General features: G+C 35.4%; 1 protein-coding gene across 1 annotated transcript in view; it reads left to right on the top strand.

Annotated features, from left to right (window-relative positions):
- EDIL3 (EGF like repeats and discoidin domains 3) overlaps positions 1-12,411 on the top strand; it is a 261,216-nt gene that overhangs the window by 102,080 nt on the left and 146,725 nt on the right. Inside the window, exon 3 of the mRNA XM_059833892.1 lies at positions 3,661-3,690. Within this exon, the coding sequence (XP_059689875.1) occupies positions 3,661-3,690 (30 nt within the window). The remainder of the gene's footprint in view (positions 1-3,660; positions 3,691-12,411) is intronic.

Genomic DNA, 12,411 nt, shown 5'->3' with positions numbered 1-12,411 from the left:
TATATATTGGATGATATGTATACTGGTATATACTTTCCAAATCTGCCCATGTCTTCTTGGATTTTTTTCCCCCACTACTATCATGCAGTACTACTCACCTCTAAGGAAAACATGATTAAGTTTTCCCAAGCGAACATCAGATTTTCTCTAAGAAGGTAAAACCTGATGTTTGTGCTGCCATATGTATTACTATGTTTTGTCAATGATGCATTAAAATGGGAAGAAAAAATTCTTGAAAATGCTTTAAAGCTGCAGAGTATTTTACAGTTTAAGGTCATGGAATGCTGTTATCAGACCATGGCTTGGGGATGTCTGTGACTGTTTTGGGGCCTTTTTTGTCAAATACCTGGCTCCTCTGTGCAAGTCTCACCGCTCTGGAGCCAGAAGGAGAAAGCCAGGCTGATGGTGATCCACCACCCAGCATAGTGAGTCACAGCTTGTGCCAGCTCTGTTCAGCAAGGCAATTCCAACTTACTCCCTCTCCACCCCTCTGAAATAAGTAGAGAAAGTAAATTACAGATAATTACTATGGAGATGACTCACTGTATAAATAGCTTTTTAAAATAACTTCAAGTTTTAAATCTCTGCTGATGAAAAAAAGAAGTAGTGTTGTGTAGGAAATTTCTGGTGTTATAATTTAGTGCATTTACTTAACGAGTGGAAAGCAGAGTGCTGACATTGCATACAGGGTGGTATGATAAAGCAAAAATAGCATATTCTTTGAGTATTCAATAGCTTACTGAAGGCTGGTTTTTTAAACACGGTTTATCAAGCCATGAAGGGTGAAAGAAGTCCTGGCACATAGAGCAAGAGATTAAGTTTATTTGATTTTTAAAAAATGTTCATGAAGAACAAAAAAGTTCATAACTGCATTTTCATATCTATTTTTAATATGCACCTTTAATTTCTGTCTAGGGTTAAGAAATACAGTATTGACAAGTAGAACTAGGTTTTTTGCATTTTACAAAAGCAGTTCTAACTAACTGTAGTCTAACTCAAACAAGAAATGAACACAGTCTGTTCCTGAAAGAGCCTAAACCAAAAATCAAATAGTCAAAATTAATTAAATAAACAGAAAAGTAACTGTCTTGGCATCCAAATGATTTATTTCAGCTGAGATTCTGCTATGCTATTTTATTTAGATGTGTACCTAAGTGCAGAACAGTCCCACTGAAACGATTTTGAATTGCTAATGCTGGTATTCATCCCAATAATTAAGTTTAAGAATATTATTCAAATAGCAGTCTGAAAAAAATTGTTACTGGAATGAATATTCTTTGTATAATTGGAGAACTTTGTTTAACCAGTTTTAATGCACAGTCACTAGTACTTTTAATTATTTGTTGCTCAAGCAGCATTTGAGCTGATTTGGGGCATTTGTAAAATTTAATAAGGGAACTTCTAACTAACTTTCATGTTCTGTACTGTTTGTGTAGTCATCCTCTCTGCTACTGGTAGCTTGAGAAATTACAACATGCTTGATTCACTCAGCTTGTAGTTTGTTTAATTAATTCCGATTCTGTCGTTCTTAAGATTTCAACGCTGTTTCTGTTTTGTGTAATTGGCTGTCGTGTTGTTGTTGAACTAAGGATGTATCTGATTAGTTCAACTTAAAAACAATAGGGTAGTATCTTCCCTTCTTTCTTTCATTGTCTTGAAATCCTCTGTTACAAACACATTTCACTTAAATTCAGCAATTATACAGTAAAAGAACGTGTTATTGTAAAACTTAAAAGCTTGATGTGATCTTTACTTATATACATCTCAAAATGGATTAATCTAGTTTCAAAATACACATCTAGACACTAAATGAGAAGTTAACAAAAGAGAAGGGTTAGCCTGTTAAATACCCTGTTTAGGTCATTTTAGATTATGCGTTTCATAATGTACTGTTCTTGTAATGTAGCCTTCTTAAGTGTTTATTTGAATACCAAGCTATATAAATAAAAATCACCTATTCACCTCAGGAAACTTTAGTTAGATATAAGATAGTTGGCTGGTGCTTCAGACAGTAATTCATTATTTTCTATCGATTGGATTTGACAGCCCCCAAAAGGACACCTTGCTACTCTGCAATTAGAAATAACTGATGTATCCAGCGTTAATTGTCACATACAGTTGCATATAGAATATTGTACTAAATTAACCAAGGTTTATAGTTGGTCTCGAATGCAGTTGATGTCTGTTGACAAGGTCTCTGCTATGTCTGATGAAGTTTCACTATAAAGAGGAAAGATCTTCTTGCTCCCTTCCTAATTTCTCCCAACATAATACATGGAGTGATGCTGAAGGCAAAAAAGTCAATTTACGAAGCATGGCACTGATCTTTGAGAAAATCTTTGAAATCTTTACCCATGCCAAGTGCAAGATTTGATGCTGTCAGGATGGGTCAATGTCTGCCATGGCTGTAGGAGCGTTGTTTGTATAGAACTGATTCTGCAAGAAATCAAAGAGAAGAAGTTTCCATTGCAATGGGTAGAAGAGACTCCTTAAAAGAGAAAAAATAAAAGTATGGATACCCGTGTTTAGTATCTTAAGAGGATCTCTATATCACATTTAAGGAGAGTTGTCTCAGACTTCTAGGTGCTTTTAGAATATCCCAGTGAGAATCACTTGATTGCTGGTTTTTCTGTCATTGAAAACTTTGCAAGACTGTGAGAAGACTGTTTTTATGATGCATGTGTATATAAAACATACTGACTGCAAGGAGAGAAAGAACTAGGTCACTGATGTGCTTTTAAAATACAGCTTTACTGTGAATACATCTGTTTCTTTCTTTTGAATGTACAGGTAATAGATAGTCTACAGTCAAAGGTGCTTTCTGATGGTAACTTAAGGCAATTTAATGGCTATCTAGCACCAAAAGGGAAAGGTTCTGGTATGAAGATACAGATTTTTATTGCTTTCCTCAGAAAATAAACAGCTGGATTGAAGAGTCAAATGGGCAACTGCCCCCACCCCCTGCCCCCCCCGCCTCATCCCACCAGAAAACCAAACCAAACCAAACCAAACCAAACCAAACCAAAACCCCCAAACTGTGGTTTTTGCTCCCTAACTACTTAATTTCAGGTTCATTAAATCGTTGCTGCCAGCACAAAGTTGGGAAGAGACTGAAGGGCAGGGAAGGGGTGGAGGAGGGAGAGATGGGAAAAAGATGTGTACTGTGCCTCTCGTTAACTGCTAACCAGCAGCTGGTTTAGCTGTGTCATCAGACAAGAGTCTTCATTAGCTAACCAGATAACTGGATCCTACAGTTGATTTTTTTAGAAGGCATTACTTTAAGAACAGCAACAGCTAGCTCTGGCAGTGAATCTGACTGCAGAGAAGTTAACTGAAACTCTTCTGTTGAGCATTTCTATTAAAGTATTAGGCCTATCCTGCTAGCTAAATTAGAAGGAAAGGTTAATAGTGTAATGTTATAAATGTAGGCTAAGATCTTAACTCATTTCAGCTTAGTTCTCCACTGAGATGAAACATCTGTTACTAAAGTTGATCACACTATTTAGAATAAACAAGTTTTTTCATGATGTTTTATTGCTCATATATTAAGAAAATGTAAATAATGTAACAATTAGCACTATTTGGATTTCTTCATCTTTCTTTTTCTCTCTCCCCCTTCCGCCTTCCCCCTTCCCTATCCCCTCCTTCCTTTTTGCACAGCATCAGTTGAAGAGGAACCAACTTCAACAGGTATGAATAATTTAGAATTACACCTGCATCATGGTAACCATTCCTTCAGAGCTACCTTTTTTTCTAAATAATTTTAACCAGGTTTATCTTGTGCATAATATGTGCTAAATAGCCATATCAGTGTTGGGTTCTTTTCTTTTCTGTCTGCTCCCCTTCCTTTCATTTTTTTTTCCCTCAATTTGGAGACAGTAGGAGATATACTACTCCAGTGGTGGTTCAAAATTTTCCCTGCCACAGTTCCTTCCTTTTGGCTTCTTCCTCGGTTAAGCTGGCACATTGGGCTTCACACAACAAACCAGGTCAAAAGCAATCAAGAGTTCGAAAAAATCAGTGTTTGTGATAGTTCTTTTACTTGTCTTTATGCTGTTGAAGCTCAATCATCTGCATGACCCCCAAAACTGGCATCCTTAAAGACAGCACAGCCTGGGAACAAGCAGTGAAGGAAGGGAAGGACAGCGGGTGCAGAAGCATCCTGCTCAAAGAAAACATTCTGCAAACTATGGCCTGAATATCTGCTCAGTGAACTTTTATTTCCATTGACAGGCTGCCAAGTAGTGAGAACGGTTAACAACACAGTCATAAAAATTAGTTTAGGAGCTCCCCAAGAGACACAAACATGCAGTGTTTATTCTATTGTTAAGATTAACTATTTCTAATTAATTGGCAATCCATTAGCTTGGGAGTATTTAAAGAAAAAGAAGACGACGTACCAAAGAAGAATGCCACTAGACAGCTTAACATATTTGAAATGGCGTTGAGTTGTATAAACTCAGTGAGCTAAGACATTAAATGAATAGGGAGTCACTTTATAGTGGCTTGTTAAAAGAAGTAAAGGTCTCCAGAGGACCAAAGGAGAGAAGGTAACAGAAGTGAATGAAGAAAGGAAGATGGCAAGGAAGGATTGAACACTAACTGTTTACAACACTAACCTACAACTTGGGAGCAATATAAGTAATTATGGCACAGAGGAGAATAATAAATGAAAGGATGGAGAACAAAGCCAAGAGTAGAATGTGAGAGAGGGAGAATAGTTAAAACTAGTACTGAATAGACAAAGAAGCTAAAAGGGAGCTTTTAACTTGAAGATAGTAGCAGAATAGAAAGAAAGCATGGCTGAGATGAGAAAAAACACTGCGAAACAGAGAAAGGAAGAGTTTGGGAAAGAACTGTAGAGTACTAACACACTCCTGAGGAGTATATAATTATTAAACATCAGCCTTCAACTATCTGTTTCTTGAGAGATGTCAGTCTTGAAATTTTCATGGAAAATATCTTAATAGAAACCTATTGCAGCTGTTCAATAGAAGTCTCAGTTACAAAAGGAGATTTTTTTTTACATAGGAAAGAAAAAAAAGCACCCTTTTTTCCCTTTATGGAATTGGTTTAAGTACACACATTTTGTAGAGCTAGAGTTTAGAGGCATATGTGAATACGCTGTGGCAATCCTCAAGACCATCTTGCTGTGGTTGTGCATTGTAAAACCATCATTCCTTTTGCGACCAGTGGAGTGTCTCATGAAGATATGGCCTCCCTCTTTGCATTTTGAAAATCACTGCTGTTTTTGTCAAAACACGTAACTGTGAGCTGGCCAAGCTAACCAGATACATCAGCTGAAAATGGGTAAAAGGAGAGAAGGAATTTCTAAGGATGCCCACATGGGCTCCACTACAGGCTCCACTACAGGTCTCTGTTAGACTTAGAAATTTCAGTAGTTTCACAAAAGCGTACAGATTCTATGTTCAGTTCCTCGGGGGCCCTTACCTTTTGCAGTGCCAGATGACATTATTTGTTTGCTTTTGTATTCATTTAAATTGATTTTTTTAATCACTTCTGACTGTTTTGTTTTACTTTGCCCTAGTATCACTGCTTTGTTTATTTCTCCAAATAATTCTTGTGTTCAACAAAGCTTAGCCAATAATTTACAATGAACATCTTTTGAGCATTGCTCCATCACAGAATATTCCTAAATGTTCATAATCTCCTTGAATTCACCCATTATCAGTAACACCTTTTACACCAGTATTTTTTCAAATATTTTCCCCCGAGACCTGATCAGATGTATTTCAGACTCAAATAATTTACTTACTTGTGGTTGGTTGAATGAGCTGTGCCTAATTTTTAGCTGTTATTTTTATTGTTATAGTTCTTAGTGTTTCAGGGTTTGTTGGCATCTAAAAATGTGCCACAATTATTTATGCAGTAATTGCTATACCAATGTAACTTTCTGTATGAAACTCTTAATGGAAAGACTGGTGACTTTTTCATTAGTTATTCCATGAGAGGATGCTGTTTGCAGTAAGAGTATGCATGTGTGAGGTGCACTGATACAACAATGCAGATAGATATTCCCACACAGACAAATCAACAGCTAAAAGTACACAAACATGCAGCACTAGAATGTTTTTGTTCTTTGATTTGGAGAGATGAACAAATGCCTCTGGCATAAATGGTACCTGGTAGATTTACAACACAAGACAAAACACATATTTGTAAACATTTGTGCAAATAAATCTCAACTTTCAGAAATTATGTTACAAAGGAACATGACTAAATACCTGCAAAAGTAAGTGAATTAATGTAGCAGTAACACTTTCTGTTATTTAATCTGGTTCTACGACATTGATACTTCAAGTGGTTAGACTCTTCGGGAATTATTTTTGAAACAATTCTTTTCTTGAGAAAAATTTTAATTAATCTGAAGCTTTTTCAAGGAATTAATTTGACTAAACTCCAGGCACAGAATGATTTTTTTTTTCCTATTCAAATGAAAATTTCCACCTTTGGGAAAACAATTTTAATCTTTGCCTTGAGTAGGAAACTTCGGATCTTACACTCTTCTGCTGTATATTAATAAAATAGAACTCATGTCTACATTTCCATGAAATGTGACTATGATTAAAATAAGCTATATTTGTGTACAGATACTGTTTTTTAGAAATTCTGTAAGATGAAACAATAATTTTCTGCACATGTGTACATAGTTTGTTTTGGATCTTCCTCAGCAAAGCAGTGAAGTATGTAGTTAATATTTGAATGTCAGTGCATAGTAGACCTATTGTTTTTGTGAGCATGTGTTTAAGCATGTGTTTGCTAGATTGGAGCTCAAATTAGGTGCAGTGGAAGTGCAATCTAGAAGTGCAATATGAATTTTAACAGTAAAGAACACTATCTTGCTCTTGGCAGTATCAAAATAAAAACCAGACTTTTGGGAAAAAAACAGGAAAAAGTTTTAGATTCAGTGATGAAGGGCATGCATGTGAAACTGAAGTAATTTTTAAACCTTTGTTATAAAGATATTACTTGTTCTAGCTTTTCCAGAGGAAAATCTATTAATAAAGTGCAATTGTTCTTTACCTAACATTAATTTTTATCTTAAAATTTAATAAGCAGTGCTAGCTCTTCAGATGCTTTATAATTTGTAGTTTCAATTGATTTTGCTTTAAGATATGACCACATGTTGTTGTTTTGAAAGTAACGGATTAGTGCATTCTTACGGGATTTTTTTAATACAACTTATTTCTCAGGTTGTATTTACATGTACAAAGCTGTGTGTTCTGCTTATAACAGATACCTCTTCCTCAGAGTAGGAAGGCAGTCATGCAGTTTGAAAGACACAGGGGTGCTGAAAAATAAATAGAAATTGCATCCAAAGCCTCATGCAGTCACCTAGAGCCTTTCACAGTGGGATTTTCAGTAGGACGTGCCTTCTATAGACAGAAAGCAAGTTCTATCAGTTACCAGATTTTGCTGTTTTTCAAAAAAAGCAGCAAGTTTCCTCCAGTTTGTGACATTTATCTTAGCAGAGTGTCATTAACCTTCTGATTCTAGTGCTGACACAGTAGTGTTGGGGAAGAGGTATGCACACATTTCCAGCTGCAAGGCCCAGAAGTCATCACTCAGCATTCAAAATCATTAGAAGTACCTTATAATTGTCTTCTAAACACTCTGAGATAAGAGACTGCATTTAGTGTAACAGTTACAGGGGAGGAAAGGTGAGAAGATTAATTGGAGGGCAATGTAGTATTTTTCTAAACAATCCCTTTACTTAGTAAAGAATATGAGGTAGGATAAATTGCAGCTAATAAATTACTTTTATGAAGATTATAAATGTTATTTGAACATTTTATGAACATTATAACTTTTAATTGACCTGGGATCAAATTGACCTGGGATCAAAACTAGAATTTCTTTTTCTACTCAGTCAAAGGGAAAAAACAATAGTATTTTCCATACTCTGTTCTTTAGGATAGAGTCTAGTTTCTCTGACAACACCCTCCATGAGTAATTGCATAGAAATGAATTACTAAAATTTTACTCTGATTGTTGTGAACACTCTGTTGAAGATTAGTAATCCTGAAATAATAAATGTCCTGTGAGTATCTCTCTATAGAAAAGGTATTTCACAGAAGTTCCTTCAGTTTCAGAACGCTTCAGTCTAATGAACTGTAATTATAACTCATTAAACATAGTTCATCTAAGACAAAGCATATTTATTTTTTGCATGCTTTTTAACTAAAGCCAAACCAAGGAGTTTTTCAAATGATCCTCAGAGTTTCAACAAGGTTTTCCTTAGCCCTACTTCTGGATAAGCATTGATCTAGATCTCTTTTTCAATTCCAATTAAATACCTATGATTTTATGTTGTCGTAGACATCTAAACACTGTCTTTTGAGGCAGTTCTGCATATCTGTTAATTTATTTTGAGTTTCAGATCAATTAAATAATTTTACCAGAAGCTCATGCATCCTGTGAAAGCAAGCTAGGAAAATCTCAGGACAGTTCTCTTGGAGATTTGTTTCCATGTTTCTTTTCCCATCTACACATGCGACATGAGTCTTTTAAAGCTTGAACTAGGAGGAGGTTGCTTTGTTGAAAATTGTTTTTAAGCCTAATGTATCAACCTCTGTTGGATGTCCTGCTGTTTGAAGCTTTGCATCTCAAAAATGTTTCCCCGTGGTTTTACATATTGCCCCCCTCTCCTCAAAGAGTCTGGAATAATTTCTAAAGATACCAAAGAGTAATTCTTCCAAGACACGATGAGACAGAGTACAGCACAATACGCAGCACTTGTACAGTCACCTTTACACTGTGACTTTGACTGAAATAATAAATACATGCCCTTGAGATCATCACTTAACTGAAGCCATTCCTTGCTTTTGTCACTGATTTCTTTTAAGCCTAGTGTTTTAGGTAACTGGCATTTATGTCTTTGTATTCCATCTATGTACAATATGCAAATGTATTTAGACTTTCATGACAGTAAAAGCTCTTTTACGGTTTGAGTTTAATATTTTTTTAATGAAATGTAGGTGTTGAAGAGATAGTAGACTCAATATATGAGGAAAATTTCTTCTCCAAAGACATTAGTAAAAAGTAATCCCTACAACAACCTGTGGCACAGCATGTACATGTGCAGACAGCTGCATTGTGTATCTATGTGTAACTACTACAAGCAGTCTATTTTTTCCCATGGAAAATAATATTACTTTTCTACAATTCCATGTGATATTTAATCTGTTCCCTTCCTTGTTTAGAATTTCAACCTCTATAAAACTTATTTTAGCATTTTTTCCTAAAGAATTAAAAAAACAAGGGAAAAAAATAGCTTTTGAGAAACAGCAGAAGTGGAAAATGCCATATAAAATGGAGAAGGGGACTCTATTGGAAAGTCTCTAGAATAGAGTTTAATTCAGAAAAAGAAATTAAAGGATTAGAATGGAAAAGCACAATAACAGAAGTTCCAGGTAGAAAGTTGTACTAGAGATAGCACTTAAGAGTTATCAAAAAGTCATAAAAAATAGACATCTGAAAGTCTTAAGATTTGCCCATTAACCTTACGCTATGAGCATGGTGTTAAGCGATAACTGAAATCTAAATTGCTTTCTATGTATTTTATTTTGTTTCTGTTAGGAGAACTCCAGGTTTCTCTGGCTATTAAAACTGGACCTTTGTTTCTCTCCCAGATTTCTTGTGTTTAAGAAGCCTTTTAAAGCAGGACACCAGTATATTACCTTAGTGTTTGCCCTGGAACCTATTTGCAGAATAAGAAACTATGGATCAGTCATTTTGTTTGGAAAAAAAAAGATGGAAAAAGATGAAAAATTAGAAGTAGTTATAAATTATTTTAACCAATAGATATTTCAAACCTGACTTACTAGACATAGCCTAGATACTTCTTAAGAGACACCTTGTTAGTTTTCCTATTAGACATCCTCTAGACTTCTGTAGTAATAATGGAGTTCTGTTTTCTTTTTGACTTGTTTTTTAGATTTCTCTCTTTTATTCACATTAACATTTAGGTAAATTTGATTTAGGCTGCTGGCATATTAGGAAGAAATAACATTGCTTCCCTGGGCTCCACTACCTGCCATGCATTGCCCCTGGACTTAGTGTGAGCCTTACTGTGAATGGGGCAGTTTCTCATGGAGGTTTTAGACCCATAAGCCCTTCCCTGACATAGTGTCCCAGTGCTCACACGCTGACTCTATTCTTGTGAGTAGCATGCTGAAATAGCAAAGCAAAGCCAGCACCTGCTTTCTAGGGCATAATGTATGATAGAATGGGAATTAGGTACTTGCTCCTATAAAAAGATGCCTATGATATCATTGGTTGTGTTTCCCCTTATGGACCTCTGGAAATTGACCGCATAGAGACAATAAAGCAATGTATTTAATGTGCATTTGCCAGGCATAAGTGCTAAACATTACTAATGTGTAGATTTAAAATCAGTATGCAAACTTGTATTATCTATAAAAAGACTTTTTTACCAATTTTCTAGTAATATTATTGTTTCCTCAGAAATAAAATTGTTCATAGGACATGGTGAGTTTAAAAAAAACAGAATAGAATTTGTATTGTAAAAATGTGAGCCATGTTTTTGGCAAAATATAAGTGCTTTTTCTTGTTTCAAATATACTTACATTTAAAAATTTGCTGAATTATCATTTTTCATAGATTTAAAACACTAGACATAAAATTATTAAAATCAGAGGTTTTCCCTTGTCCCAATTTATTTTGGGGTAAATTCATAACATCAAGTTTTTAAGATTTTGATTTTTCATAACTATTTATGGTGGAAGGTAGGAAGGTTCTACTCAGCACCATCTTAGATAGCTTTACATTAGATAGTTAAGAATAGTTTGATATTAGATAGTTTGGAAAGTGGGCAGATTTAGATTGGACTTAAGGAAGAAATTTTTTTCCATGAGGGTGGTGAGGCACTGGAACAGGTTGCCCAGAGAAGTTGTGGATGCCCCAAGTGTTCAAGGCCAGGTTGGACGGGGCTTTGAGCAATCTGGTCTAGTGGAAGGGGAGTTGGAACTAGGTGATCTTTAAGGTCTCTTCCAACCCAAACCTTTCTATGATTTTATGATTCAAATATTAGATAAGTCTTTTGCTTGAACAGAGGAATACTGTAGTTTTTTCATTGTCTTTCCTTCCTTCATGTCAGCAAATGCTTTTAACATTTCGTGCTGCACAGTTTTCCAAAGAGCAGAAGAAATCCAGTTGGTTAAAGCACTGGCAACATGTCGTTGATTCTCAGAGAACTACATTAGGAGTTCAAATGAAAAACATTTGAGAACTTACTGAGATTAATAATTACATAGGAATTATCTTTATATCCTTATATGCTAACTATAATACACATTTGCCTTAAAAATACTTAATTGATTGTGGGTATGAAATTTGATTTCACAACGGGTATCTCTTCTTCCTGAAAATAATGCCCTAATGGCCTTCTATTGATTGCAAGAAGTTGAAATTGTAACTCCTTTGATTTTTATCAGAAAAGAAAAAACAAAATAAACAGATGTCCCTAGCTTATTGAAATGACACTTTTCAAAAAGTTCATGAGATATTTAATTTGCTTAGTATTTCACCCTCAAAACCTCAAAGATGCATCCAGTCTAGTCACAAGGGCTTCAATTTACTGCCCGCTGTACAGCAGCATCTGAAGTGTTGTAGTTTTCTGATAGCATGCTCTCAGGATGTCTTTTGGGGCACGGTAATTTTTCTGTGGTATGCAAAGTTATTCTGTCTCACACATTTCGAAGAGGAAGAGCATCTTCCGGTATTGTTCTAAGGGAAAGGGTTTGCCATTGCCCCAGGGTCTGTAACGGAGATTTACTCTCTTGCTTAACTTGGTTTACACATTTGTAACAATTCCTTTTCTTCTTGAAGTGCATATTTTATTTTTCAGTGCCTGAAGCTAACTTGTTAATTACTTTCCCATATATTCCAGGAAAAATATAGACTAAATCAGAACATTATATAAAGGTCATATTGAACCCTATTCTGATGGAAATGAGGCTTATGCAGTAAAAATAGCACTAGATGCCAGGTGGCACTGAAGGCTATTACGGTAGGCTGTCACATTTAAAAGCTGGAAATCTTGCTTAGGTCAGGAATGGAAATTAATTAGTATTCTCAGCCTATCCCTTAGTGAATGTCTGTCCATATATCATGAAAATAACTCAGTTTGGCAAAATTGCTCACTTCTTTTCAGGATTAGACAAAAAGGATGCTAGGAGGTTGAGATTAGTCTTCAGTGCTGGCAACTGTCTGAGAAAATCATACTTGGGCATTTTTCCATAATTTGCATAGTTTTAGAGAGCGATATTTGTGGTGAGTATACAACATTCATCCCAGTGTACACATACAAGTGGAAGATCGTATAGTATATCCTAAACTAGCTATTGCTTTATGTCATGAACATTCTCT

Source organism: Gavia stellata, chromosome Z (genome assembly GCF_030936135.1).
Source record: "Gavia stellata isolate bGavSte3 chromosome Z, bGavSte3.hap2, whole genome shotgun sequence".
NCBI lineage: Eukaryota > Metazoa > Chordata > Aves > Gaviiformes > Gaviidae > Gavia > Gavia stellata.
The sequence above is the reverse complement of the archived record's forward strand: the minus strand, read 5'-3'. Positions and strand labels throughout refer to the sequence as shown.